This window comes from Rhamphochromis sp. 'chilingali' (genome assembly GCF_963969265.1).
Source record: "Rhamphochromis sp. 'chilingali' genome assembly, chromosome: 21".
NCBI lineage: Eukaryota > Metazoa > Chordata > Actinopteri > Cichliformes > Cichlidae > Rhamphochromis > Rhamphochromis sp. 'chilingali'.
Window position 1 is genome coordinate 18,617,959 of NC_137949.1, and position 25,983 is coordinate 18,643,941.

Below are 25,983 nucleotides of genomic sequence, written 5' to 3' on the forward strand. Positions count from 1 at the left end.
TTTGTATGTTATGTATTTGTACATTGTTGTTACATAAAATCAGGACAGTGTTTTATGTGTTTTTGCAGGTGATGCTTGGAGGAAAAAACATAGAAGAAGGGTTCGGCATTGCTTACAGAGTCATACAGGTATGTTCATGTCTGAGATCAGAACTGCTTTTGGCCAAAATTCAAGACTGCAAACACAGCAGTTTTTTTTGTGTGCAGAAGTCTTTGAAATATTTTGCCAACATAATTATTGGAAGTAAGCACCAGTCGAGCTGAGATAGCACAATAATTAATTTAATTATCTTGGTGTAGACAGCCAGCAGGAGCAAAAACTGAGCAAAATGAAGAATTAAGTTACTGATGTGATCTTTTTCTCAGTTAAAAGATGAAAATATAGATGTTGTCTCCCTCTCCTTCAGGACTTCCAGTTGGAGGCTCAGGCTGTCTATGTGCGAGCTGGACAGTGGCTCATCCGACGCAAGCAGTACGCGTCCGTGCGGCAGCTGCTCAAATGTGTGGGCGAATCAGGCACTGCCACTAAAAACGACTGTGACGCCCTCATCCTCAACTACATCTCCTGTGCAGAAAAGGGACCAGCTGATGTGAGTGACAGAATTGCTATGGGGATGCATGTGATAGGGATATTCATTATACTAACTATACTTCAGGCACAGTGTTGAACGCTCATCCTAAGGACTATTCTCTTTGATATGGTTTAGGCCAAGGAGCTGGAAAGTCTCATTCTGGAGATAAAAAGCTCAGAAAGCAAGGTAGAGTAATAATTGCCTTGTTTTACCCTTCTTTGCCTTCCACTGGAATTACTTTTCTTGCCAGAGGCTGCTTTAAAAAAAAAAAAAAAAAAACTACCCTCACTGTATTCCTCTGTATTTCCTTACAGTCGATATTGCTTTATTTTTTCCTCTGAAGTTTGTCGTTATTTGGCTTTTTTACCTTTATTAGCATCTTTGGACCTAAGTGAGTATAATTTTTGGGGAAGCTCCCTTTTAATTTCATCGCTGGTCTTTCTGCAGATCAAAGCCTTCCTGATGTGCAGTAAGCTAAGGCCGGCGTACCTGCTGGCAGTGAAGCTGGAGACAAGCCGGGCAGGCCCGTTGGTCCAGGATGTCCTTCAGGCCGCTGAAGAAGCACAGGACTCAGTAATGCAGAATATCTGCCGCCAGTGGCTGGCTGAACACAACAAGTCATCTCAACCGCGTCAGGGGCGCACCAGGTAAAGGCACAGTGGACATAACAAGGGATTGTACAGAGAGCGCACAGATAAGCCCCCATTAAGGACAAATGAGAGCATTCAACTTACAGAGCTTATCACATTTGCCATTTTACTAAAGAATCCTCTTATTAGATTTTTGGCTCCAGATTTGCCCTGCTAACACTTCAGCATACACTTTTAGATGATGCATTGCATTTTGTGTAAATGTACCAGTACTTCACACTAAAACTACATATTTAGTTGGACATTATTTATATTATCAATTAATTAATATTGTACTAGACCCTTACTATCACTCTAATGTGTGTTGCTATTGAGTTGGCATGGCACAGTGGAGTCTCAATGTGGAGGAAATGCAAGTTAAACCTGGAACAGATCTGAAAAATGTGTAAGAACTGGGTTCTTTTAAAACCCTGATATCAGCTTCACTCTTTGGTTGAGTGATCTTTATGCCACTGCAAAACAAACGGATCACCACTGTGCTTTATTTCCATTCTGGAAATATTTTTGCTGGCTTTTTTTGTTCATCTGCACAGTATTTGTGAGGGAAAAAGTTACTGCATTTGAGCTCAACCGGTATTACACAACAGAACTGCTAACTGTTGCTAATAGGTACAGTTACACCCTTGAAATATATAAACGTATTCATAGTAAATCTGTATATGTTTAATATTTGTTTCCTACCTCAGCCTAAAGGGGAAATATATTGACTAGAAGGCCACTGACAAATTTATTACCTGTAGGTATCTGTGTGTAGGTGAGCTTTTTACTTATGAGGTGTCGTCTGCCAAGAAGTTACATGTTTCAAAACTGTCTTGTTTTTGTAACCATAATGAAGATGTTTACGTGTTGTACATGTGAAGCACATTTTGTGGCCAGCTTTTAGTGTAAGTTTCTTTTTGATTAAAAAAATAATAATAATAACATTACTTTGAAATATTGGAGGGCATTTTGTTTGCTTTGTTTCCAAGAATTCAGGTCTCTTGTTTGTTAATGTGTGTTTTGGTAATAATTATCCCGAGGGCGGCAGATTGTAAAATATGCTTTTTGCTTCGTTCTCACGGTAGATGTGAACGACAGATGTCTCAACAATTTAAATTCCTAAAGACTGACATATACAGATGAGTTGAACAATGTTTGAAAAAGGGATTGTACTGTTGCCAGATTTCTTTTGATATGCATTTTTCCCTTTTGATTTCACAAATCTGCAACCTGGAGAAAGAAAAAGAGCAACTGTGATGTTCTTATAGCACCACAAACGCAATTTGTTGCATAATGTGACAATCACCCAAATTGCTCAAGCTGCCTTTCATGTGTTCTTTGAAACTGTTCTGATTACATGGTGATGTGGTGAAGTGTGTCTTCATTTAGATCTGACACTGTGGTGTCTGTTTGCCTTGCTTCGCTCTGCTGCACTAGTCAGAAGACTAAAACCAGTTTCCTGTTATTGTGAGTGTGTCAAGCCAATTTAGACTTGAGAGCCACTCTCATTCTCCCTAATTCTGACTGTTGTCTCATCACTGCCGCACTTTATAAATAATAATATCAAATATTTTGAAAAATTTGAAGGTATGTAATATGGTAACTGCTTTAATGATGCAGGGACTAATGGTTCAAAAATGTAAGTTGTTTTGCCATCCCTTATTAAATAAAATAAAATATGTAACACTGCACTGTACTGCTGTGCCTTTTTCTATTTTCATCATTTTAGAGTTTGGGTTATTCACTGAACAATCAATCTATTATTAAAGAAGAAGATTGTGAGATAAATAAATAATGAAAGCCACTGTTAGTTTTAGCCTTCCTGGAATTATGCACTGTTTCCTGAGGCAAACATCAAAATTTGTTAAAAATCATGTAAAAACAAACGTTTAACAAATATATTTAATAGATTATTTAGAACAACATTCAGTAATTTAAATGTAAAAGTTTTCCATTATTAGGATATGTAAATATAGAAAAAAACAAAGCAACTCTGTCTCAAAATACAAAAAACTAGCGCCTTGTGTAAGAAAATGGAGGAGATCATATGCTGTAGCTTTTTTAGTGTCCCATGGTTTGGTGCTTCCTTTGTATTTGTTTATTGACAGGGTTTGGCTGCAGGCATGCCAGTTTGCCACCCACGCTGACCCTCTCACTCCAGAGCGTTATACTTGTAATTTGGCATTATCTTGCAATACTTTGCGTTAAAACAACATCCAGCAACTGTTGCTCCAACTGTGGAGTGTGTGCATATAGCAAAATTAACAGTGCCTCCACAGATGTGCAACCTACCCATGTTTGTACAACATACTTCTTAAATAAAATTGTGAGATAAGTCACAATTCGTTTAAATTCTAGTGATATTATGCCTAATATATGATAAAATTGCTGTTTATTTATTCATAGTTTAATACTGAGAAACTTTATTCTAAATTTGTTAAACTGTGGTAAAAGTCTGAAGCTCTTAGATCCTCTAAACACAGTCGTGTTATGACATGAGGCAACAAATCACTTATGGGATGGTTTTTAAATGGTGTTTTTGTTTGAGCGTTACACAACTTTTCCACTTTCTTTAATTTTTTTATTTTATTTATGTTATTCTGACATCAAATTAAAAATGAGCATGCCTATTTTAAAAACAGAACGAGCATTTCTGTTTCAAAACTGGATGTGTTGCGTTTGCCGTTATTTTTAAATAGCTTTAAGATTTTGATGATTTGAATGTACTGACATGGGGAATGGAGTTTAGCAAAATTTCTGACCTTTGAGGCCCCCGGATAGTTACCTTGTTAACAAAAATGTGGCAGCTTTTTTTTTTTTTTTAAGTCCTGTAATATTTTCCCTTTTAGTTTATTTATTAACAGTAACAGTGTGATGAAACCTGACTCGCATGTGTTGTGTAAATCATCTTTGTCCACCTAATCTTAGGTACTCGTGCATTTCATTCTCTCAATTTTGGATCTAAAAGAGTTCAAGGAAGTGGCAAAGTTGAAGATTTTCATTGCGAGTGACCAGGAGACGCAGGATTAAAAATGAAAGACAAAGTTGGAGAGGCAAGGCTGCGGAGATTGGACAACAAATGTTGAACTCAGGCCTCCCAGTTTGGAAGAAAACCACAGAGATGGTTTCTGGATGGAAGGAAGAGAAGCTTGGTGCGACAGATGAGTGCTAGGGATAGGGTGAGATGGAGGCAGGTGACCCCTAAAGGGAGCAGCCTAAAGAAGATGACAAACTTTTTAGTAATATTTCAGTTTTATTTACATAAAATGTAAACATTCAACTGGTAACATGAATGTAAATGTAGTAAAAGGCATGTTTTGACTTGTATAAAACACAGAATGTAAACTCCTGGCAAACCTGCATGTGAATGCTGCAAAGGAAACATGATTAAAGAGATCCTTATAAATTTCAAATTAGTTCTTACAGGAATGTGCAGATCGCACTGAGTAGGGGGTAAAAAAACAAACTAAACAAAAACAATCTTTGGAAATATGAATGTAATCTCAACTATTCGTTGTCTATAATAGAAAAAAAATCGTATCTTGTACATCGACTATTAGAGTTATGACAAAATACATTTATGCTATTTAAGCAGTGATTTTGGCTCAGACTGTCGCACATGTTTAATACTTTAATAAATTTTAATCAACCTGGAAACGCTGTAAGAACCCCTGCAGTTGTTAAGAAATGCTGGCACTAAAGTCAAGCAATTTAACTGCGAATTCAGCAAAAATCATTTGGAAAAAACATAATACTTGATAAAGATGCTGGTCTTTTACCCTGTGTTGACTCCTTACTGTATCCTACAGCATTACAACACATCAAGTTGCTTTTTTGCCTACACTATTCACATTGTCTCACAAAAAATATAAAGTCGAAAAGGTATTTGTGTTTACATGATAATATGGTTGAGTGGTTTTGGTTTGAGAAGCTGTTGCAGAGCACCAAAATACTCAAGTTATTATAATGTAATTAATATATTATTACACAAAAAAGCAACTTCACATTGTAGTACCTCTTACTTAAATTACCTGACTGCTTATTAGGTAGGAAAGTACAGAACATCAAAACAATAATGGAATTAATTAAATCAATGAAAAATTTTAATGTTAAGGACTCCTTCGAGAGCTGAGATAGATGGCGGTCGAAAGCCTAATTAGTCCCACTCGATTCCAAGAAGCTCGCAGCTGACATCCCACAGTCTCCTCGCGGTCTCCGCACTTCTTCCCTGTGGGGCCACAAAGGCAGGGGTGCAGTCACTGAAATGAAAGGAGGAGGAGTGGTTATTACATAAGAACGTACTGTATGATGCTGTGAGTCATCACCCTGGATACAAGGATCTCTTTTAGCTTGTGTAATCGTATAAGCATTATCTTTTTTTTTTTTTCCCCAAGAAGCTTTTTTTTTTTTAAGTCATAAGAAGTATCAGTTACTAAGATCCAAACATTGGATCCAGTGCTCAGTCTGCCTACAAAGACACCGAACATCTTTATGTGCAAAGTTGTAAAAATAAAAGCAAAGAAGCACAACCAACGCAATGTTGCCTTACAGCAAGAAGGTAGTGGGTTCAAATCCACCAGACTGGGGCCTTCAGGGTTCAGTTAGGCTAATTGGTGACACTAAATTGCCTGTAGGTATGAATGTGAGTGGTTGTCTGGCTTCCTGTGTTAGCCCTGCAACAGCCTGGCAGGGGTATACCCCGACTCTTGCCTTATGACAGCCGGAATAGGCCCCCAACCCTGAATCGGGTAAGTGCAAGAGAAAGGAGGAATGGAAAGATGGAAATAAAAAAACACACAACTACACCCACTAGAGCTGAAACTGTGCTTCTCCTACTTTTTCTGGATTTGATTCGACAGGTTACTTTCTCCATGTGCTGAAATTCTGTGTGACTTCTGAATTATTTTTTTTTCTTCAGGTGTCATCAGGTAGTGGACATTAGTGGTTAAGATTGCAAAGTCTCTACTACAAAACAAATATTAAATCTAATCGGTACATGTGTCCTTATTTTTGATCAAAATTCAAAAAGTAAAAAAAAAAAAAGTCAAGCTGCAAAGGGAAAAAAGAAAACCTTTAGGTTCACTAGAGTTTTGGCATTAGTTTACATAAAAAACATTCAGCTGCTCATCAATGTTACAATTATAGCCGAAAACAAATTGACAAAACTAATAGCAGACAAGCATTTGTACTTCTCACGTGTTCAGTGAACTTGCAAAGCAGGCTGGCAAAACTAACAGACGAATCAAGTAATTCTGGAATGTTCTTATAGAGGTAACACCTTCCATCAGATGTTTTGTGTGGCTGCTAAAAGTGAAACTGTGAATATTACATTGGCAAAATTGTTTCAGTTCACTGTTTTTCTTCTTCATTTCATTCCACAGCACCCTTGTTGGTTTAAGGTACATGGTTTGACTTGACCATTTCTTCCCTTTTTAGCGTCCATGTATTGTTCTTTTATCTGCATGCTTGTTTTGTGTATCAGACAACGTCTTCTAAACTTCCCATCATAGACTACCCTGTAAAATTTGTTACAGTTTTGTAAAAATTGTTGCAAGACGTACAGGTTTCAAACCATTCTGCCGTGTTAACCAGTTTAACAGCGCGGACAAGGTTCTGGTGTTGCTGTCTTTTTTTTACTCCGAACTTAACATTTTTGCATTTCTACATATTTTTTCTAAGGCAACAAAACAATTTATAACTGTTGTGGAATATCCGGGCGGACTTATGCAAACTTGAGTATCAGCTAATTTGTTAGGTACAGCTGTCCAATCACATAACAGCAACTCAATGCATTTAAGGATGCAGACATGAAATAAAATTTAAACTGAACATCAGAATGAGGAAGAAAGGTGATTTAAGTCACTCTGAAAGTTTCTGGTTGATATTTTAGAAACCACTGGTGTCTACTGGGATTTTCTATCTCTGTAGTTTAAAGAAAATGGTCCAAAAACGAAAGAATATCCAGTGAGAAGCAGTTCACCGAGTGAAAGTGTCACAAACTAAGCTCAGAGGAGAACTGCCAAATTGCTCCCAGCTGATAGGAAGACAACAGTAACTCAAATCACACTTGTTACACCCAAGGTATGCAGAAGAGCACCTCTGAGCACAGAACATGCTGAACCTACAGCAGCAGAATACCATACCTGATACCACGGCTATCGGCTAAGAACAGGAAACTGAGACTACAGTTTACACAGGCTGACCAAAATTGGACAATCTTGATTTCTGACGTGAGATTCAAAAGTTAGAGACAATATCTGGTATAAACAACATAAGACTATGGTTCCATTCTGCCTTATACCAACCAATAATGTGGCGTGGGGAATATTTTCTTGGCAGATTTTGGACTTCTTAGTACCAGCTGAGAGTTTAAATATCAAAGCCTACCTGAGTACTGCGGACCATGTCCATCCCTTTATGACTGACGGTATGTTCACTGCACTCTCACGTGAATATGGACCAAATGTTTCCAGCACCTTATTGAATCTATGCCATGAAAAATAAAGGCAGCTCTGAAGGCAAAAGGGGCTCCAACCTGGTATTACACACTGTCATCTTGGTGTATGCAGACCACCACACTAAGGATAAGTAGCAAAGGTCCTAAATATCCTCCACTTGTACACAGTGTTGGGTTTAAGTCAACCCTGCTGGTAAACAGAACCTGTTACTGAAAGCACACAGACACCAGTGTACATTTTACTTGCAAGGGGAGCGTTGGAGAGCAGTGCTGCGACTCGCCTGTCCAAGCAACTCCAACTGATTCCTTCGCTACAGCCCTTTTTATTGTCAGCAAGCAATCATTCATGGACATGCAATTACAAATACACGTGGCGTTCTTAAGCAGGCATATCTGAACAACATCAGTGTCTGTATTCTGTGTGTGTGGGTGTGTGTAGGTGCATGCGTGTGTGTTTCCAGCCATACTATACATAGACATACGGCCTTTCAATGAACTTAAACTGAGTGCAGAAAAGCAGATGTAAGCGTCTTGCTAAACTATAAAAACAGGGACTTGCAAAAGGCCATATCTCAAATGCACATTTAAAGGTGTGGCTCTTGCACTTTTAAGAAAACAACAGGACAGTCTGGTTTTTATGATGTCGAGACTGCTTCCTATCATCTCATGGTACACAAGTGCACACAGAATCTTATCAGACCCAATAAGGATATGATTTTTATCAGCATACAAATGATTATATGTTTCTAAGCACAAATGACAATATAAAAAACATTCACTCATACACACAGTGTGTGTCATTGTGGTGTGGACAAACTAGTTACCCAGAAATGCTACTGTAGCCTTTTCCAGCTTCCTGCCTACGTTTTAGGATTTTCTAAGGTCCTTTGACAAAAGTTGTGATATAATATTCATCTAAAAGGTCCCAGCAGTGAAAAATAAATTTCCTTTAAGTGTAAAACCAGGCTGATAAATTAATAACAATGACAAAGTCTTTAATGGCAAAACCATGTTGGAGTCACTCGTGTAGATTAAGGTGTCAAATGCTCTGTGGTCAGGATGGAAAGTTTGGTAGCACGAACAAATTATAGGTTGGTGCTTATACAGATTTTTCACTTCCTTTGTCTTTCTTTGGTCCTACCTGAAGTGTTTCCCAGAGATAGAGTGCAGTTCCTCTGCAATGGCACAGTAGATGCTAGTCTGTGCTCCTTCCCGTGGAGTTTTCAGGAACACGGAGAAGACTGTGAACAATATCGTCATCAGAGTTGAATGTCTGGTCAGGTCAGAGTTTACCGTCCCCGGATGAACAGAGTTCACTGTGACATTAGTTCCTGTGAAAGAAATGCACCAACTTTTTGTCACAATTTTATCAGCTTAAATTTTAGGTAAAAACATTTCTTCTGTAAATTTTCATGGTGGCTTTAGCGACATGCTTCCATTTCAAAAGCGTGTTTATGAAAGACTGTGTTGTCACATTTAATAGTTGAGTCTTCCATTTAAGAAGCCTCAGAACACCTCGTGATCACCCTTGGCACAAATGCTCGTCATTCCTTTCTCGGATATGAATGTCACATAGTTTCTCCCACACTTTGTGTTGCTGGTTACAGTGTTTTGTATTTGTGTACCTTTGAGTCTGGAAGCCAGCTCTCTGGTGAACAGTACGTTTGCCAGTTTGCTCTGGCAGTATGCTAATCCGCTGTTGTAGCTGCCCTGGCTGTGAAGGTCATGGAAGCGGATCCAGCCAAAGTTGTGTGCCAGGGAGGAGACCACCACAATCCGAGCCGGAGCGCTGCGCTTTAAAAGCCCGATTAGAAGGGATGTCAACAGGAAGTGGCCTGCAACATGTAAGAATCATCCTTTCAGTGTATTTTATTTTGGAAATAACCGTCCCCACATTGGAGACGAATTGATTTAATTGCAACGATTCACTGATTCCAACAGGTTCCATAAAAGCCCTACCCAAATGATTGACTCCGATATGCATCTCAAAGCCATCGACAGTTTTCGTGTAGGGGCACATCATCACCCCAGCGTTGTTTATAAGGATATGTAGCTGGTTGACTTCTGAACAAGAAGAGAGCATCACACAAAAAAAACCTATTTAATAACCACACACTTGGGCTCTGTAGATGTGAGTATTAAAACGCTAACCTGTGCTCACCTCTTAGGAATTTCTGTGCGAAGGCTCGTATAGAGCACGTATCTGCCAAATCGAGCTCCCGGACCTCCACTCGTGCTTCGGGGTAACTGGCTCGTATACTGGCCGCAGCCTCCTCACCCTTTTCCACATCTCGACACGCCATGATCACCCGAGCTCCTACCAGGTGACAAAGAAGCAGCAACTAAACTATTAACAAAGAGATGAAGCCAAATAGAGGTTTGGTGTGTGGTTTGGAAGAATCAGATTTAATCCTTAGGGAAATTATGTAGCTGACCTGTTAGTCAGTGATGTAGAAAAGCATTTTCACTGATGACTCAGAGAACTTTTTAGAGAATGCAATTTATTTTTAAAGGCCAAGTAATTACTAAGTCCCACACGCAGGAAATATTTGAGACTGTTGAAAGATTTAATCTGTTACAATGTCATCCACTAAAAAGCATTAAAGAGTGACTTAATGCTGTAAGGTATAAAGTGCCATGGAAAAAGCATTTTCCCCATCCTGATTCCTCAGATTTTTTCTGCACATTTGTCATGCTTAAATATAATCAAAACAGCTTTTAAATTATTATTTAATTTATTAATGGGGGGGGGAAGCAATCTAAACTGACCTGGCTGGAAGTGAAAAAAATAATTGTTCAATTCAGAACTAAAGAAGCCTCTTCACAAACTTTAAAGAAGTCCAGTTGCCTTCTATCTCAAATTCTTAAGATTTTAATGGCATGTGAGTCATCATCAGCGACAAACCCAGTCGCTAATCCTGTGCTTTCAGAATATTTAAGTGTTTTTTACATATTTCTTTAACATTTTGTTAACGCCCCTGAGTATTTGGACTGAGGTGAGAAAAAATGAATCATTCTAACTGACATGCATCAATCGCTTTCACTCGCACCTAATACATGAAGTTAGGGTTCAAGCTACGCTTGGAGGTCATGACCTCATAGGATTGAATTGTTTGTTTGTTTGTTTTTCTTAATTAAACCAAAATAAAACTTTATACCTGTTCCAAACCCAGACTGATGGTATATTGACCATATTATAATCAAACAACAAGTCAAGTATTTATGTGACTACATTTAAAGCGAGGTTTTCCTTGAGACCACAACAGCTAATTGTGTCACACCATGGTCCATTTTATTATGAATATTTTAAATGGGGCAAGGACGCTGATTTCAGTCTTACTGCTTTAAGAGACTGCTGATTTCTCTCAGCAGCAGGTTATGGGTTTAAAGAGGCACCTCGAATTGCCAGATCCAGGGCAGTCTCCTTCCCAATTCCTGTGTTGGCTCCAGTGATGAGGACCGTCTTCCCATCAAGACGAGTTGTGGACTTGCACACTCTTCCTGCTGCATATTTTCTGCACACACACACAAACAAGGCTGATTTATACCACACAAATTCTGCATCATCAAATGCAGCAGACAGCTCCATTTAAATGACTAGCAGCTCCTTCTGCAGTCTCTAAATGCTATGCCCCCGTTAAAGCTGGCATTGTGGTGAAACCGGGTTAATTATTCACACAAAAACTTGCATAGTGAAGTGTGCAAGTGGTGCGAAACACACGCCAGTGAGCAGGGCCGCCACATAACCAATAGCTCTCTCGGAGTGTTGTATGCATATATAACTCCTCCCACGCTCCGGCTGCTGATAGGCCCGAGCAGCTCAGACAGAAGACACCCGGTTCATCTGTGCAAGAAAAAAAAAACACCCTCCCACAGCTCAATTTTTCTATTTCATTGATCAGCAGCCTCGTGTGAAATCACCGTTAACGTAAAGCATTCACAATTAACGATCATGTGGCTTCATTAATCAAACTGATCCTCATCGTAATAACTACACCACACCACCTAAATGTCTTGTTAACCAAGTAATAACCTGCCCTGACATCCAGTGTTAAACTCTGCGTTTAAATTCTAATGACTGAGCGCGTGAAGTGGGCGCTTACCTTATTTGTGGCGCAAATAAAATCACCAGCAGCGTCACCACTCCGAGGCCCGCGATAATTAATAAAAGGAACATCATGCTATGGATCTGCGCTCCTCTGCCTCTTCCAGCAGGATGCTACCGAAGTGTAGGCGGAACAGCTGATGTCAAAGCAGGAATGGGGGTGCGAGCTGCAAACGGATGGGGTGAAGGTTGAACCACGCGCAGGATCATGGGATTGTAGTTCGATGCGTGACAAGATGGCTACTGCTTAACAGGGTCCACTGAGTTTGCAGCTAGGGGCAGTGATTTTAAAGTGAAATGTCATAAAAGTAAATTAAGCTCATTTAGTTAATAAATTATTAACAACAAAAAGACAAAGACGGAGTCACTTGTTTCAAATGTTTCTAATTTTTTTGTTAAATGTAATTCATCTGCCCCCTCTTAAGCACGCACAGAAAGTCAATTTAATGATTTTTTTTAGCCATTTGATAGCAGTAAAAATCCCCTAAATGTCATTTTAAGCCAGAAACTTAATCCATTTTGCTAAAATAAAGAAAAATCGAGGCTGCTGTGGGTCAAATTAATAATAATGGATTGGGTTTATATAGCGCTTTTCAAGGCACCCAAAGCGCTTTACAATACCATTCATTCTCACATTCACACACTGGTGGAGGCCACAGATACTGGGGCAGACTGACAGAAGCGAGGCTGCCATATCGCGCCATCGGCCCAACACCAGTAGGCGGTAGGGTAAAGTACCTTACCCAAGGACACAACGACCAGGACAGAAAGCCCGGGGAGCGACCTTCCGGTTACAGATGCGGTTGCCAATCCCCTGAGCCACGGTAGCCCGATTAGACCCTCATCTATTCAAATTGGTTTTAGATCCACCACTCTGGTCAAATCAAGGAAAATTGCGGTTTTATGGAACTGTAGATGCCATCTTTGTGTATTTTTTTTTTTGTGGGAAAGTGGTGATGGACTTCAAAGGGGACAGTTCTCGCACATTGTTACAAGAACTGTCTATTTTTCTGCAGAGACAGCGATCTGCTGGTCTTTTAAACAATTAAATAGTAAAAGTGAAAGTGATCAAAGCGAATGCACCAAGGTAATATAAGATAAGTTAGGATAAGAGATAAAATAACTCTTTATTGTCATTGCACAGTCCTAGTGCAACAGTACAAGGAATTTGGAAACTGTCCCCCCTCGATACTAAACACAACAAAACACAGGTCAAGGTCAAGTTGATTTATATAATGAACCTCTGAAGTGCCTTTTTGTGTGCCATGGTGCAGTTGGAGAACCATACAGAGATACAGTATGTCAGCACACTTTCAATGTAGCAACAGTAGAAGACAATCAGCAGTTCCCCCTTCAGGTCCAATTTTCTGAGGATTCTTAGAAAATGGACACACGGTTGGGCTTTCTTTTCAACCGCCGAGGTTTTTGAGCTTCATTGGGAGTCTGTGTCTATGTGCACACCTAGGAACTTGAAACTGTGTGTTTTAAAGGTATCCTGGCCTCCTCCTAAAGAATTTGGTTTCAGGTTAACAAGTGATTCTAAACTGGTTATGTGAGATACCACTTGAAGTGTGTAGTGTTATTCTTACCTAACTGAGATTAAAACGCAAATCAACACAAGGGTTGGTGGGGTCATAAGACTGTAAAGGCACCTAGGCTGCCATTTCAGCAAATGTGGGGAACACTTGTTCTGTGGTCATTCTTTTTTCCTCCTGCCTCGCAGACCTCGCAGGACTGTCTCCAAACCATTCCCCTCTACCATCTTGTAAACCTTTATGAGGATGTTTTTATGACATAGTAGTGAGGGCAGTGTTAAACAGTTGTATTTGTTATACACGAATATATATATAATAAATCCCGAGGTTCATAATGTGCCATTTTAACTTTCAATAAGATACATTTTAATTATTTTGACAGTGATGTTTTGATGGCTTAGGTAAGAACAAAACAAAACAATAAACCCGAAATAATACTCCCCCTGCTCTCTGAAACATTAATCAATGATTAATCACCCATTTATTTAGCTAGACAGGCTATTTATACATTCAAAATAGATCTGTACTTTAAAATTTGTTATAGACGCTTACTATGAGGAAATTTCTCCATCTTCAACAAGGGGAACTCTGAATCCATGTAATTTCATTAACAGAATAAACACAAACATTTCCCAAGTAGCTCGGTTTAAAAACTACATTTCCCAGAAAGCCCTATTAACGTCGTCTCTGTAGCGCCGGAATGAAATAATCATTAAATAATTATCCAGGTTATTTTAAAACACGCTTTTCACAACATTTCACTATTTTGTTTTAAATTCCTACATAATTGTGTTTTTTAAAATATTTTTTCAATTTCATATCTAGTAAAAATAATGACATTTTAGTACGTTTGCGTTTTGTTCCGGAGTTACGACGGTCAGTCGAAAGCCATCCGGAAGAAGAATCCCGAGAATCTGATTATCGTCATAGCAAAACTAGATACCTAAACTTGTGATCATAAAAAGTGTTGTATTTTACAATAAAAGACAAAAATAATTTCACAAGAAAGGACATTTAAATGACATGCAAAATGTCGTCGGAGGAATTCGAGAAGTTGCACGAAATGTACCGATCGTTGTACGAGGAGCTGAAGCTGATGCCAGATAAGGCTCAGAAATCTCACGGAGGTAATTGCTTGCTCATAAAGCCCAGATCAAAATAACTACGCCTTAGAATGTAAGTTATGTGCTTTTTAAGTAACACTTGTACTGTCACTCCTGCAGAGGAGAGGAAGAGGCTGGTGAGGACCTTCGATGAGAGACATGGGGAGGCTGAAGAAGTGGTGAGCTGTTTATCTTTTTCCCCATTACAGCTAGCTAAAGTTCACTTGACTACTAGCTATGACATTTTCATGTGAATACACTTTAATTGAGCTTGAAATGAACTTTTTAAGAAAATTTCCACCAGGGAAATAGTGAATTATCAAAATAATACACGCGTTTGTTGTGCAAATAACACTTGTTCAATACAAAATGGAAACATAGTGTACGTTTTACCCCCCAAAAGGAATTTTTCGCTTGTCCAGTCTTTCTGGTAACCACAGTGCATTTCAAGTAAAACAGTGAAGTTAAAAAAAACAACTTTTATTCTTTTCATTTTGTTGACACAAACCTTTTATAATTGTTATTCCATCTTTTAACATCAACATACTTTAAGTAGTCATTTAAGAATTATGCACTGCAAATTATGTCCCACAACATATGTGCAAACCTATTACCAATACCTGTTTAACCTGGAAAAGGACGGGACAATGAGTGACATGGCAATGATGATGTTTCATGATTGAGTCTTGTGCTAGCACCAGCGTTGGATATTTACTTATACATATTTTGTTTTTTTCCTCCAAGATTCTGACCTTGTTACCTATATTATTAAAATCTGAGTGGTGTTTCTAATATGTTGGCCATCACGTGTATAAGAATAAAATCGAAATAGAAGAACCTCTAATTAAATTTAGTATTCTAAGTATGCCCCATTTTTAACTGTGCATGAATTCAAATGTCACTGAAATGTTCTGGCTTACGAAGGTTAAGCCTAAACTAGTAAATAAATTGATAATATATGCTTGTTTCTATAGAGTAAGATCCTTTTCTGTCTTTTTCTCAAACAATAACATTTTCTTGTCTTTCTCCAGTTACAAGGAATGGAAGAGGAGCTGCGCGTTGCCCCTCCGTCCTATCGAAATTCAATGAGCACAAAACTGCGTATGTACCGGCGAGACCTCGGCAAGCTTCAGAGGGACATGAAAAACTCAGCACCTGGCTTTGGCTCCTCGTACAACACAGTGCCAGGAAATCATGGCATCTACTCTTCACAAAATCAGCACAGTGTGAGTTAGGGGCTTTGGGGTGCTTGGGTTTGCTGTTGCAGACGTGTGACAGGCCCCGTCACGCGTCTGTTTCGATGCACAAAACATTATTTTATGTTGCTGCTGTTATGTCAAACTGCATTTCTAGGGTAAGATTTTTTCTGGGTGTGTGTTTTTTTTTTTTTCTTCCTCTTTTTGCTGAAGAATATCAGTGCGCTGTAACATAAGAAAAAATGCAAATAGGAGACACACAAATCAAGAAAACATCTTCATCAATTTGAAACCAAATCCTCTGAACTTATTAAGGCTTATTTTTCAGCAGCACTTACAGATCCAGACTGTATTAGACTGAGAAAAATGTCAACCCTGTTTCCTAGTGATCGTTGTGGATGTCTATGTAACTGTATTTCCAGAATAAATCTGCTTAAACTTGGTTTCATTTGTCCCTTTTCCCCATCTTTGCAGACACACCTGCAGTCCCAGAGAGCATTGCTTCTTCAAGGTACGGATGCTCTAAATAACGCCAGCCAGAGTATTGAGCGCAGCCAGCGCATCGCTGCTGAGACGGAGCAAATTGGCACAGATATCATCGAGGAGTTGGGAGAACAAAGGGAACAGCTGGATCGAAGCAGAAACAGAGTGAGCTGAGAATCATTATTACGCTTGTATTCTTGTACTGTGCTGTGCAAAAGTCTTTAGCCACCTGTGATGTCTATTTGTCACTGACCTATGAATCGTTTAAGCTTAAAAAGGCACCTAAATCAAATGATGAACCAGTGTTGATGTGTCTACACGTGACAACTTATCACAAAAACACATTATTAGTTTCTAATTTTTTAGTTAAATATGGAAAAATGCCAAATATAACACAGTTCAACAGGCATAAAATAGTATTTTTGCACTAAAAATGTGATTTCCAAAGAGCTACTAGCTGTCAGCTTGACATATCTCACTATCCTGTGCAGTCCTTAAAAATTTTAATGTAACTAAAACTTTAAATATTAACTTCCAAGCTCATTAGCATTTTAAAAACTCTGTTTTTACCTTATGTGCTGTATTTTCATGCATGTTTGCACGTTTTAATAAATCGATGCATATATTTCTTTCCTTCCTACAAAACTATAAAGAAACGAATAGTGGCTCAAGACTTTGGCACAGGACTGTATGATGACCTGAGATTAGTAGGTTTGTTAAAACTCTTCTGTTTTGTTGTTTTTGTAGCTTGCGAATACTGGAGAGAACCTGAGTCGTAGTAGAAAAATTCTTCGTGCCATGTCAAGGCGGTAAGTGCACCCTACAAAGACGTCTTACACCACAGCAGTTCCTTATTTTTTTGTGTGCGTCTCATGATCCTGATGATTGGGGTCTCTTTTAAATGTTCTTGGAACATTTGAGCACATTGAGTGTAAGCATCTTATTGTTGCTTCTTTTCTGTCTTACAGGCTGGTGACAAACAAGTTGCTACTGGGCATCATCATTTTAATGGAACTGGCCATTCTGGGTGCTGTGATTTACCTGAAGTTTTTCCGAAAATGAGCAGACTTACGTTTAAGTTGTGGATCCAGGGCAAACTCAGACTCTGTCTCTACTGACTATCCAGTAGCAATAATAACACTGTCCTGCTGTTTTCAGCTATCTGTGTCTGTGATGGCAATGAAGGCCTGAACTCTGACAGGGCATTCTGTCCATTATTTGATGTGAATGGCAATTTGCCAACTTGCTAATGGACCAAACCTACAGAAGCTCTTTGAACTTAGATTTGCACTGTCACTTGATGCCATTGATGTCCTGCAGGATGATGATCTGGACTTGTCTGCTGGCTGTTACAGATCCCATGGATGATTCTTTGTAGCATCTTAGCTGAGTCAGAAAACAAGCTAATTGAGCCCACATGTCTCTCTGGGTGAAAGCACTTGTGAAATGTGACTGAAAGTTCTAGAAAGCTATGAGTCTCAGATTAGGTTACAAAACTGCTCAAATTCAACTGCTGATGTATGAATATCTTTTACAATATGATGAAAAAGCACCTAACAAAATACTTTCTTTTCTGTGTTTAAGTGGTTGTGTGCTTAAAAAAAAGACTTAAGTTTTAAATGAGATATATCAGTGAAATAAATTAATGCAATGTCTTAATACAGTTCATGCAAAATTACTGTACGATTCAAAAATCACTGTTATAAATAGGTTTTTGGTTTCCGATTTGATGTCTTTTGCAACATTAAAGTTGATCTTTAACCTCAGTTTGCATCTGATATTTTTAAGGAAGGAAGCCAAACAGTTAAGAAAAATACTCTGTGGAAGCCCTGATCAGGTAATAAAGGGTAAACAGCACCTGTTACCATAGAGTTGATTCTCAAATAACTGACCATATGGTGATTTCCAGTGGTGTTAAGGGAAACGGTACACCTGCTGCAATGTTTTTCTATTCCATCATGCCCGCCTGGTGTGTTCTAGAGTATACAAACAAGTTTGGTGACCTGGTTATGTATGACAGGGACATTGTAGAAAGAAGGAAATATAATTTTAATGTGTTAAAATATTACCTTCGAATTTCTTTAAATCCTTTCCATCTTCTTAAGCACAAAGGGAACATTCTAGGGTTTTATAACCTAATTTAAAATAAATCTCTTTCAATAAAAAGCCAGGATGCTGTATAAAATACAAATGCGAACAGAATGCAGTGATTTAGTTAAAAAATAATACTCAGATAACTTTTCCATTTTTTTCCGTGCTCACATGTGTCCAACAACGAAATATGGCAAATATTTTCAGTGTGACATGATTGGATTGCAGGCAAATATTTTCAGTGTGACATGTTTGGATTGCAGGCTGGCTGGTTTAGCACTTTCGAGTAGGTACGGATACATATGCTACTGTCATACATACAGGGTGTGTTTGGGTATGGTCTTTCTGAAATACGAAAGATCTTACCCGAAAAATACTATGTTCCTGTGCTATTTTTTTTTAAAGAATTAATATGACTAATATCTTTGGTAAATCCCCAGCTTGGTGGGGAAATGTAATGATTTCTATTTAATCATTCTATTTCACAGTGGGGCGTGTTGACTACTCTTCCAGTCCAATGTACACCATAGAAGAGTAACCATGAGGTTCAGGTTTAGGTTAATTAACGTGACATGTGGTAGGCATTCATGTTCATCCTCAAGGTGATTCTTTGGTTCTTCATTTATTGCATTCATCAATTAAAGCAATATATTACTTTGATCACAAAATAATGAGGAGATAAGACACACGTAGAAACAAACAAAAAATTTTAATCATATTAAAGGAAGACCAAAATAGAAGCTCTTTGTTACAAGGACAATAGTCATTCAGTAGCCAAATTAAACTAAACATAGATAACAAGCCATACTTTAGTTCACGCATAATGATTCAAATAGTTATTACTTTTTCCAGGGATGCTGAAATAGTGGTGCACAAATCACTATAGTCCATGTATTGATTCACAGTAAAAATACAAAAGTAAACTCTAAAGAAAATACAGTAACTACAACTATCACAGAAGTGATAGCATACTTCTAGTTTTAACTAACTGGCACAGCCACAAAACAGTCTAAAGTAGACTGTGAAATTCAATCGTCCATACTCAATACTTTTTGTACCGCTGATGCACGCTAATTCTCTCATAAACCAAACATGATAGATACTTGGCAGCTGTGGCAACGCACACCTAAGATTAACCACCCACCCATCATTTCTTAGCCACTTATTGGAAGTTTGCAGTGTGCTATCAGAGATAGCCAGACAAGTTATTACACATAATAATAATAATAATAAAATAAGTTAGTATTGCTGTATCCCCAATAGCTGTATTGGTGTCTAAATTCTGTCAAAGACGTTTCTCAGCATTATCAATATGAAGAAAGATTATGCAAAGCCCTTTCGTAGTTTCATGAATCCCGACATAATTTAGCTTTCAAAGTGAAAGACCAAGCAGCAGAAAAATAGGGGAAAAAAAAGCTTTAAACTGTCACCTTTCAAATAGATATAGTCTTTGCAGTATTGTATTTAAATCTGTGGAATGGTCAGGGATGACAGTGTTGAAGTCCATAGCTTTGCTTCATGCCCTTAGAGGCGAAGCTCTGTGTCGTTTTTCCCAGGGGGAATTTCGTCCATGGATGTGTGAGCGCCTTCTCTCGTCTGTCCCAGTGATGATGCAATGACATCAACTGCTAACGTGGCAGTAGCCTCCACAGCTTCAGGACTTGCCCCAAGGTCAGGATTTACTTCTACCATGTCCATGACTGACAGCAGACCTGCACACCAAGATGATGACAAGTTAGATTCAAAAGCCAGACAGTCAAAGACCTTTAAGAAATCTAGAAAAGACCAAAGGAAATGAAAGCCATAACTGTAGTGATCTGTACCTGTGTTATGAATTTCCTCTGCGATGTAGATTCCCTCTCTGTAGGTCAGACCTCCATTTACCGGTGTTCCTGTGGCGGGAGCGAGAGACGGGTCGAATGCATCGATGTCAAAGCTCAAGTGTATTGGTCGTTGTTTTCTGTCAGGATGGTAATAAAATTCAACATCTCAGTTCAAACATCTATAACTGTTTTTTGTATAAATTAAAAATTGAAAAATTAAGAACATTTTTAGTGTTATCATTTTAAAATCTATTATAATCACAATCTATTAATAATAATACCTTGCCAGAAGATGGTCGAAAGTGACTTCCATGACCCTTTGGATGCCTAGTCTGTCGATATCTCTCATGGTGAAATACTGGATACCGAAGCTCTTGAGGAATTGGCTGCAATGCACAATTTTAAAACACATCAAGACCTATGTTTCAGAGTGCACCCCAGTTTCGTTTACTAAAACGTTTTAAATGTAAGTACTTACTACTCCCCAGGGTCAACATCCCGCAGTCCAATGTACACCAGGTCTCTTGAGCTGAGAAATGGCTTAGTCCATGAGAACCCAGGGATATCTGGCATCTGGTGAGTGAAAAGAGGTTGTTTAATATGTCATACAGGATACTAAAAAAGCAATAATACTTTTTTAAATTAACAGAATCCCTTTTGTAAGTAGTGTTTTAATATATCTTTAGTGAAGCTGAATGTTTTTCCTCACCTTGTCTTGCAGCTCTTTGAGCATGAATGCCACAGGTTGGCCATGGAGGTTTCCTGAAGGGGAGGTCATAGGGGTATTGATATCTGCATGAGCATCAACCCAGATAAGGCACAGGTCAGGACTATGCTGGGCATGGCCGCTCACTGATCCAACAGCAAGGCTATAACAGATGTAGAGCAGCTTTAAAGATATCTGTGCAATGGATTCATAATATTAATACAAACACTGGACTTGTTGTACAGAGTAGGCTATCTTGTAGTATTGCCAATATTTTCTGTTCCTACCTGTGATCACCTCCCAGCATAAGAAGAGTGTGGCCAGCACTGACAGCATTCCTCACTGCTGCAGACAGCTTTTTATTTGCTGCACCCACAGTCCGCGGGAACTTTACATCCATGTAGGGCTCATCCTCCTCCAGGTGTTGGAAGTTCAGATCCCCAAAGTCATGGACAGAAAAGTCTAAAAACACAACAACAAACATCCATACATTTAAACTACTTTGCGCTGTGTCACATTTGCTGCAGTTTAAAATGACTCATTGAACGGGAGTGCACTATTTTCTCAGGAAATCTGAACAAAGGAACTGGTAACCTGACGGCTTCAAACAGCCTGAGGATTTGTAATTAGCAGACGTGGTATGTGCAGGTGTCAGTTAGGCAGCCTACATAATCCGTAGCTCCCGTGACTTAACATGCGTTTGTCTGACCTTGCACTCTCATGGGTTTGAGTCATTCAATGCCAGTGGAACTAGTGACGGAGCACTTTCCATTAGTCTTGTTTCCCACATCGGGTCAGGTTTCAGTGACTGTAGTTTGCCTTATACTACGTGGTTGCAGAAGATTTAAAAGTTTAGATATAGACAGCGAAGTAAACAAGTGAAGTGTTTCACCATATTAGGGTTCATCCAGCTATATGAGCCTTGATGGTAGTGTAGTATTACTCTGCTGATCCAAGGGTGACCAATGCGGTTCATGACCATTCGTAGACAGGACAGGAATAGCCCTTGTTTGATGCAACAGTGAGCATCTCTTGCAAGACAATTCATAAGTTTGTCAAAGGGATGAGCTTTTAAATTTTAAATGCAAGATTACAAGCGCTATTATTCATATGTAAAGGCATGTTAAATGTTTATAAATGCCAGTGATTATTGGTTTGATTATATCTATATATTTTTAATTTAAACAATTTGTACAAATTGACAGGAAACCTAGAGAGTGTGAAGATGTAAGAGTACATGGCAGCTACTTCTCTTAGTGTTTGGTTTCATGTGTCCTCCTCTGTTAGTGACATAGCAGCTAGATCTTATTTCATTGCTGCCAATTTGGCCACCAGGGAATTGATTCCTGGCCAACATTTTACATTAGATTACATATATTCAGGTTTTATTTTACTTTTTATAAACCACCTTGTGATAAACATCAAGGTTGTTACTATAAAACTTACAACAGTATCTTTGAGATTCAGCAACGTAAGAACAAACTGATGAGTGTGTGTATATATATACACTCATTTGATACAATTCAAGGTATTTTGGACAATATAGTCATATGTAATTGTGCAGATCCACTTAGTGGCCATACAGAAACTGAAAGTAAGCCAGTGACGCACTGTATAGTGTATGTGTAACACAAAGGGAGCGCTCTTCCCTTTGCACAACATGTTTACACCTCATGAGCTGATGTGTGGAACAGAACAAACTGGATTACCTGGGTAGTTAGGTAAGGGAAGTTAGGAAGTTACAACCTAAAGGCCTGCATTAAGCTGCCATTGTCACACACCTTCATTGGTTTTTCTGTTATATTTATAGAGGCAGGAGCAGTTTGTGGTGCAAATGGGGATTCTGGTGAGCTAGGAAGTATCACGACAGCAGATTTCCATTTCATGTTACTTTTTGGGCAAAATTTCAAGACATTACTTTGGACATTTTGAGTATATTTATTAAGCATAAAACAGATTAATTTGAACTACCTTTACTACAATAATTAATGGAGGCCATCATGATTTACATTGTGTTTGTTCCATGCACAATATTAATCTACATTAACCTGATCACTCCAAAGGTAATTAACTATGTCTGGATCACAGATAGAATTTAAGTACCCTGGGATAGCTGTGACCTTATGTGGCCTGTTAAGAACTGGCAGGCCCTCCTCTCTTTATTCATGAATCCTTAGTGGAATTTCAATAACAATGGCACTTCGCTGACATGCGCACAGAGGGGGTTCTTTTCACCTGCTGTGCCTTTCACGTTAAAGGTACCACTTCTTTTCACACCGGACTGCGTGGGAGTTTTCATTTGGACCACATAAAAAGTAAAAGTGTCTGTCACTGCAGTGACGAGATAATGGAAATAACACCGTCATCTTCATTCTGGGCTCTTACGAGCATGTGCCAGAACGGCGGTGGGGGGTTGGGGGCAAGAATGAACGAGCAATAGGTGTAATTTCTCACGAGAAGAGCGAGACGCCGGCGTGCCATGTTGACAGTTATCACAATGTCCGCCTGTATTGTCTCGTCTTTCCGTCCTATGCATGAGTTTGTAGCCATTATACAATAACATTTCGACGAGGATTAACATCAAACATCGGAGAGGATGTTCGAGGTTTCTCTCTTTGACTGGCTTTAATATGGCATTAAACATGCACAAATATACATTCGGGAGCCTATAAATAAGTCTAGTTTTACATCCTATTTTATTACACGACGTTTTATCCTGTAAAACTAATGACGAAAGCCTCAAACTGGACTCGCGCGTAAATCACTTTGTTCTCCGAAACATGTGCACCAAATCTCTCTCATTGGTTACATATCATTTGTTTATATTTACTTTCTCCCGATTATGTAACAGACTGACTGACGACCGAGCGCTGAAGATATGTCTGTCTAAAAGTCTGCCGGGTTAAGCTGCAGGTTACACCCACCGACAAGTTACATAACCCAGCACCACCGGCAGCTCCAAGATTACGACACTTACCAAAATTTGAAAGCCTCTCCATGAGCCCCGCATCCCTGATGACTTTAGGGCCATGCTCCACACCTCTCTTTTTCTGTAGGGAAGAAAACATGGGAGTTGTTAAACTGTTAAAGATGATAGGCTCTTTAAAAGTAATGATAATATTTAAAAAAAAAACCTCAATATCTTACTTGTCCTTTTGAAAACGGAGCGCCAAGCACGGCCACCGAATGAGCTCTGCTTTGCTGGTAAGTATGGTTGAAATGACGGGAAGAGTGGGAAAGACGGGAAAGTGCTCCTCTCAAAGCCATTCTCGGAAATTAAAAGTCGCCCCGGTCACAATGAAACCGACTCGGAGTCTGACGAAAGCTCAGTGAGATGTTGCGCCCGAGGATGCTGAATGTGTCGTTGGTGCAGGAGAGGCGGTCTTTATGACTCGTCAATCTACTGAATATTTATGAGACTGTGACTCCGACAACGAATACGAAGAGATCTCCTCTTAATTCAGTCATAAAATTAAAAAAAAAAACTCTGCCACCTACCATAAAAAGCGTAATTTCTTTTAAGCGTTTGCAATGTGTTATGAGCTTTTATTACCGAGGCAAGTCTTGATATATATACAGCGTCTGACGTCAGGTTGAATGACACACCTTCGTAGTAGCCAATAGCAACTATGGAAGGAAGTGGGTTCGCTTTTAGGCGTGTCCTGGAAACTGATGTGGGCCAAGGGTGTTTTGTGAAATGTTGGGACGCACTGCTGCAGTGTCATCAAAGTGGAAATTTCCACAGACGCAGCGTAGTGTAATGATCCGCTTGTTTACATTAAACGCTCTTGACCGAGGTGTTTGTCCACGCGTGTTCTAAAGCTCCTGCCAAAACATATCCCACTTGATTTCTGGCCAACATAAAAACATGTTATTATCTGGGTTAGTGTATTATTACGGGGTTTATCTTTCACCACCGCAAGAAATTTCACACTGTAAAGCAATAACAGAATCTCAAGTGCAAGTTATCATAGGCAATTAACTGAAAGTAAAATGGACTTAAACAGCAAAGATTTCTAATAAATATAACGAGCGATTGTTTTATTATTTATGTGTATTTACTTGATGAATTGCAGTTAGTTTATAATTATAATTTTATTTTACAAGTAAAGGAACACAGTGCTTCGCGGACTTACTCTGTTTCCTGTCGTTAACGTGAAACTGCGGTTTATTACTGTTAATTCGTTGTTGTAGTCTTGTCAAGCTATGATGAATCCACTATATTTTATCTTTATGTACTCGGATTTTCTTCCAAGCACGATGCACGGCGTTCAGCTGAAATTATTTACATCACAGGCAACACAAAGATAGCTCGGAATCATTAACATGGGCTATTGTGGGTACAAAGTAGTGCATTTCTAAACTTCAAGCCTAATTGCAAATCCTAACCCTAATCCTCACCTTAACCCACTGAGCGGTTCTAGGCGAATCAAGTGCAAGTTTTTCTTCTGACGTCATTAGCCCACCTCAGATGCATGACTGTGGCATGACTCAGTGAACAAAAATGAACATACTGTACTACGAAACAGAGGTTAATATTAAGGTAACTTCGTGATTAACCCTGTGGTGTCTGTACTATGAAGGAGGTTCACGTCTTAACAGGGTATATCACTATGGTAACTAATGAGCAAGTATGAAATCCCTGCCTACTTCCCAGTCAAGTTTGCAGAAAATTGCCTCACCATTCTTGGTCCCTTTTACTTTCCACACACAGATGTGTGTGGAAAGTAATAAATTTTCACTAGCGTCTAATTTTTTTGCGTCCAAGATAACTTGATCCTATGATCCTAAAGCATATATTTGTACTTGCAGACCGTAGGGTACATAAAATTTGGACGCAGACACCCAGGCTAGAGCTGGGGTAATATAAACGAAACTGTCATTTAATAAAATACTCGATTGTGAACCATTAGATTCTCTTGTTGTAATATCGCTGTCTGTTAACTCGAATAGATGGACAGCTTTCTTAACGGGCTTTAAACAAGCTTAATTTTATTAATACGGTAGCTCCGCATTCAGATAGTACAGGGTGGGCCATTTATACACCGTAATAAAATGGGAATGGTTGGTGATATTAAAGTCCTGTTTGTGGCACATTAGCATATGTGAGGGGGCAAACTCCTCAAGATGGGTGGTGACCATGGTGGCCATTTAGAAGTCGGCCATCTTTGATACAAGAGGGCCATGTGACACATCAAAATTATTGGTAATGTCACAAGAAAAACAATGGTGTACTTGGTTTCAAAGTAACTTTATTCTTTCATGAGTTATTTACAAGTTTCTC

The 25,983-nt window shown here is 38.9% G+C and overlaps 4 protein-coding genes across 5 annotated transcripts in view; 2 read left to right on the plus strand and 2 right to left on the minus strand.

Moving 5' to 3' along the window:
- zfyve26 (zinc finger, FYVE domain containing 26) overlaps positions 1-2,889 on the plus strand; it is a 29,171-nt gene extending 26,282 nt beyond the window's left edge. For both annotated transcript variants that reach the window (XM_080870385.1, XM_080870386.1), the window contains exons 40-43: positions 69-128; positions 407-589; positions 707-757; positions 1,019-2,889. In XM_080870385.1, coding sequence (XP_080726511.1) covers positions 69-128; positions 407-589; positions 707-757; positions 1,019-1,222 — 498 coding nt within the window. In that variant the 3' untranslated portion in view covers positions 1,223-2,889. The remainder of the gene's footprint in view (positions 1-68; positions 129-406; positions 590-706; positions 758-1,018) is intronic.
- A 1,572-nt stretch (positions 2,890-4,461) lies between these two features.
- rdh12 (retinol dehydrogenase 12) lies at positions 4,462-13,942 on the minus strand. Its single transcript, XM_080870693.1, has 8 exons — positions 13,850-13,942; positions 11,761-11,929; positions 11,054-11,172; positions 9,819-9,974; positions 9,617-9,721; positions 9,283-9,492; positions 8,799-8,988; positions 4,462-5,459 (listed from the first exon to the last, which is right to left on the minus strand). The coding sequence occupies exons 2-8, from the start codon at positions 11,835-11,837 to the stop codon at positions 5,357-5,359; spliced, it is 960 nt and encodes a 319-aa protein (XP_080726819.1). The 5' UTR covers positions 11,838-11,929; positions 13,850-13,942; the 3' UTR covers positions 4,462-5,356.
- Positions 13,943-14,186: 244 nt separating this feature from the next.
- Positions 14,187-17,839, plus strand: vti1b (vesicle transport through interaction with t-SNAREs 1B). Its single transcript, XM_080870252.1, has 6 exons — positions 14,187-14,424; positions 14,521-14,579; positions 15,432-15,626; positions 16,071-16,244; positions 16,827-16,888; positions 17,048-17,839. The coding sequence occupies exons 1-6, from the start codon at positions 14,316-14,318 to the stop codon at positions 17,139-17,141; spliced, it is 693 nt and encodes a 230-aa protein (XP_080726378.1). The 5' UTR covers positions 14,187-14,315; the 3' UTR covers positions 17,142-17,839.
- A 1,021-nt stretch (positions 17,840-18,860) lies between these two features.
- On the minus strand, positions 18,861-24,076 carry arg2 (arginase 2). The gene is made up of 8 exons (XM_080870325.1): positions 23,847-24,076; positions 23,677-23,749; positions 20,987-21,161; positions 20,703-20,862; positions 20,472-20,566; positions 20,275-20,379; positions 19,994-20,130; positions 18,861-19,882 (listed from the first exon to the last, which is right to left on the minus strand). The coding sequence occupies exons 1-8, from the start codon at positions 23,964-23,966 to the stop codon at positions 19,695-19,697; spliced, it is 1,053 nt and encodes a 350-aa protein (XP_080726451.1). The 5' UTR covers positions 23,967-24,076; the 3' UTR covers positions 18,861-19,694.
- Positions 24,077-25,983: the final 1,907 nt, after the last annotated feature.

Bases quoted from the DNA above. Each gene is read 5' to 3' on its own strand.
- rdh12 (XM_080870693.1), bottom strand. From the start codon at position 11,837: ATGATGTTCCTTTTATTAATTATCGCGGGCCTCGGAGTGGTGACGCTG. The intron at 9,722-9,818 runs GTGAGCACAGGT...CTTCTTGTTCAG, and splicing joins CGCACAGAAATTCCTAAGAG to AAGTCAACCAGCTACATATC. The intron at 9,493-9,616 runs GTAGGGCTTTTA...TACATGTTGCAG, and splicing joins TATCGGAGTCAATCATTTGG to GCCACTTCCTGTTGACATCC.
- vti1b (XM_080870252.1), top strand. From the start codon at position 14,316: ATGACATGCAAAATGTCGTCGGAGGAATTCGAGAAGTTGCACGAAATG. The intron at 15,627-16,070 runs GTGAGTTAGGGG...CCATCTTTGCAG, and splicing joins CTTCACAAAATCAGCACAGT to ACACACCTGCAGTCCCAGAG. The intron at 16,245-16,826 runs GTGAGCTGAGAA...TTGTTTTTGTAG, and splicing joins TGGATCGAAGCAGAAACAGA to CTTGCGAATACTGGAGAGAA.
- arg2 (XM_080870325.1), bottom strand. From the start codon at position 23,966: ATGGCTTTGAGAGGAGCACTTTCCCGTCTTTCCCACTCTTCCCGTCAT. The intron at 23,750-23,846 runs GTAAGATATTGA...TCTTCCCTACAG, and splicing joins CTCCGTTTTCAAAAGGACAA to AAAAAGAGAGGTGTGGAGCA. The intron at 20,863-20,986 runs GTAGGAACAGAA...CATCTGTTATAG, and splicing joins ATGCTGGGAGGTGATCACAG to CCTTGCTGTTGGATCAGTGA.